Genomic DNA, 2,500 nt, shown 5'->3' with positions numbered 1-2,500 from the left:
CATGTAGTCTTAACTTCTGTCAACATGCTATGATGAGCAAACAGTGCAGACTCTATCCACATTCACTTGTAAACATGCACAACAAGGCATTCACATGTAGTCATTTAGCAGACGCTTTTGTCCAAAGCGACGTGCAAGGGAGAGAACAGTCAAGCTACGAGCATTAGAACCCTGGGTGTAACAATAAGGCAGGCAATCTGAATCACCACAGCCAGAGTGCACACAAGTTCTGTAGAATGTGTTTGTTTTTTGACTAAGAGATGAAGACACGGGTTCAGTTTGAATCGGTTCAATAAAAGGCTCGGCTTAAAGACATGGGTTCCATTTGAGTCGGTTCTATAAACGGCAGAGGCCATGGCTTGAAGACACGGGTTCCGTTTGAATCGGTTCAATAAAAGGCTCGGCTTAAAGACATGGGTTCCATTTGAGTCGGTTCTATAAACGGCAGAGGCCTCGGCTTCAAGACACAGGATCCATTTGAAACGGTTCAATAAAAGGCTCGGCTTAAAGACATGGGTTCCATTTGAGTCGGTTCTATAAACGGCAGAGGCCTCGGCTTCAAGACACAGGATCCATTTGAATCGGTTCAATAAAAGGCTCGGCTTAAAGACATGGGTTCCATTTGAGTCGGTTCTATAAACGGCAGAGGCCTCGGCTTCAAGACACAGGATCCATTTGAATCGGTTCAATAAAAGGCTCGGCTTAAAGACATGGGTTCCATTTGAGTCGGTTCCATAAACGGCAGAGGCCATGGCTTGAAGACACGGGTTCCGTTTGAATCGGTTCTATAAAAGGCTCGGCTTAAAGACACGGGTTCCGTTTGAGTCGGTTCAATAAAAGGCTCGGCTTCATGCCCTTCAGCGCTGGCCCTGGCCTGCAGCAGCTGCCTAAGCTCCACTGAAAGGTCCCCAGGGCTGTCCTTCAGAATGCCTGACTCAAAGTCTCTGACTGGTCCCAGCAGTAGAGTGAGGCATCTAGAGCTGAAGCCCCTGGGTTAGATAGTCCTCTCTGGGATAACTGTGGGTTTATCTTAGAAAAGCATCCAGGCACCAAAGCATTTCATTTTTTCAAAACATTCACAACACCAAGTTTCTTTATGCAGATGCATTTGAATGAATGTGTCGGGCTATATAGAACATGGAAGTGTCTTGGGACAGAGTTTTCCTAATGTCTGCTAATTCCTTCCCAGAACTTGAAAGTGCCGCTTCCGGAGTCGATCTCGTCAGAGCTGGGTGAGTGTGAACGGAACTACAGCTGTCACGTCCCGTGTCATCACACATTCACACACTTGGGAAGCTATCAGCAGTCTGCTCTCGCCGAGAGGCGTTCTGCTCTACATCTGTCTGCACCTCCCATGTGTGTAATGAGCTCCTGGAAACGAAAAGCTGCTTTGTCGGTGCTGTTGTGTCCCCAGGCATTGTTTTAGTGTGTGTGTGTGTGTGTGTGTGTGTGTCCATGGCTGTGTGTGTCTGTCTGGGTTTTAGTGTGTGCGTTTGTTTTCGTTTGTTTGTGTTTAATTATGTGTGTGTTTTAATGTTTGTGTGTGTGTTTGTGTTCAATAATGTGTGTGTTTTAATGTAAGTGTGTGTGTTTGTGTTCCATAAAGTGTGTGTTTTAATGGTAGTGTTTGTGTTTGTGTTCCATAAAGTGTGTGTGTTAATGTTTGTGTGTGTGTTTGTGTTAAATAATGTGTGTGTTTTAATGTAAGTGTGTGTGTGTTTGTGTTCCATAAAGTGTGTGTTTTAATGGTAGTGTGTGTGTGTGTGTGTGTGTGAGTGGAGGCTCCCCTTCACCCTCACGGCTGCACAGCAGTGGGAAAGGGGAGAAAGACCTTTAATTATGAAGGTTGTGTTTGTTTCTGTGTGTTTTTAATGTTTGTGTGTGTGTTTGTGTTCAATAATGTGTGTGTTTTAATAGTAGTGTGTGTGTTTGTGTCCTTTAAAGACCTTTAATTATGAAGGTTGTGTTTACTGTTTACTTAATTACCCAACCTGCCTCCCAGCGCTGTCTCACACCACATGACGAGTTCTTCTCACTTGGAACACTCTCAAGTCAAGTGTGTGTGTGTGTGTGGCTGTGTGTGTGTGTGTGTGTGTGTGTGTGTGTGTGTGTGTGTGTGTGTGTGAGAATATACAGAAGTCAATTTGTAAAATTCAACCATGTATGTGTTGGTGTGTGCTTCTGAGTTTGTAACCGGGTTGTCTGTGTGGATTTAAGTCCGTCTCCCACCTAACTATGTTTTTTTGTCTGTGTTTGTGTGTGGATGCGCGTGTGTGTGTCTATGCGTGTGTGTGTGTGTGCGCGCTTCCAGAGAAGAGGCGTCTGGAGCTGATTCCAGAGGAGATGCACAGGCAGTACATTCAGCAGATGCAGGAAAAACTCCTACCAGACATTCAGCGCCACCTAGAGGACTTCAGGTGAAACGCCAGTACAATTGACTCTGCCTGGCTGTGAGCTCTCAGTGAAACACTGATTGCACTTTTGCAGCATTTAGGCATTT

General features: G+C 45.3%; 1 protein-coding gene across 5 annotated transcripts in view; it reads left to right on the top strand.

Annotated features, from left to right (window-relative positions):
• Positions 1-2,500, top strand: part of arhgef12a (Rho guanine nucleotide exchange factor (GEF) 12a) — a 75,537-nt gene that overhangs the window by 52,348 nt on the left and 20,689 nt on the right. For all 5 annotated transcript variants that reach the window (XM_080855274.1, XM_080855273.1, XM_080855272.1 and 2 more), the window contains 2 exons: positions 1,190-1,232; positions 2,312-2,417. In XM_080855274.1, coding sequence (XP_080711400.1) covers positions 1,190-1,232; positions 2,312-2,417 — 149 coding nt within the window. The remainder of the gene's footprint in view (positions 1-1,189; positions 1,233-2,311; positions 2,418-2,500) is intronic.

This window comes from Sprattus sprattus (assembly GCF_963457725.1).
Source record: "Sprattus sprattus genome assembly, chromosome: 17".
NCBI classification, from domain to species: Eukaryota; Metazoa; Chordata; class Actinopteri; order Clupeiformes; family Clupeidae; genus Sprattus; species Sprattus sprattus.
This window is presented reverse-complemented; position numbering and strand designations above follow the sequence as displayed.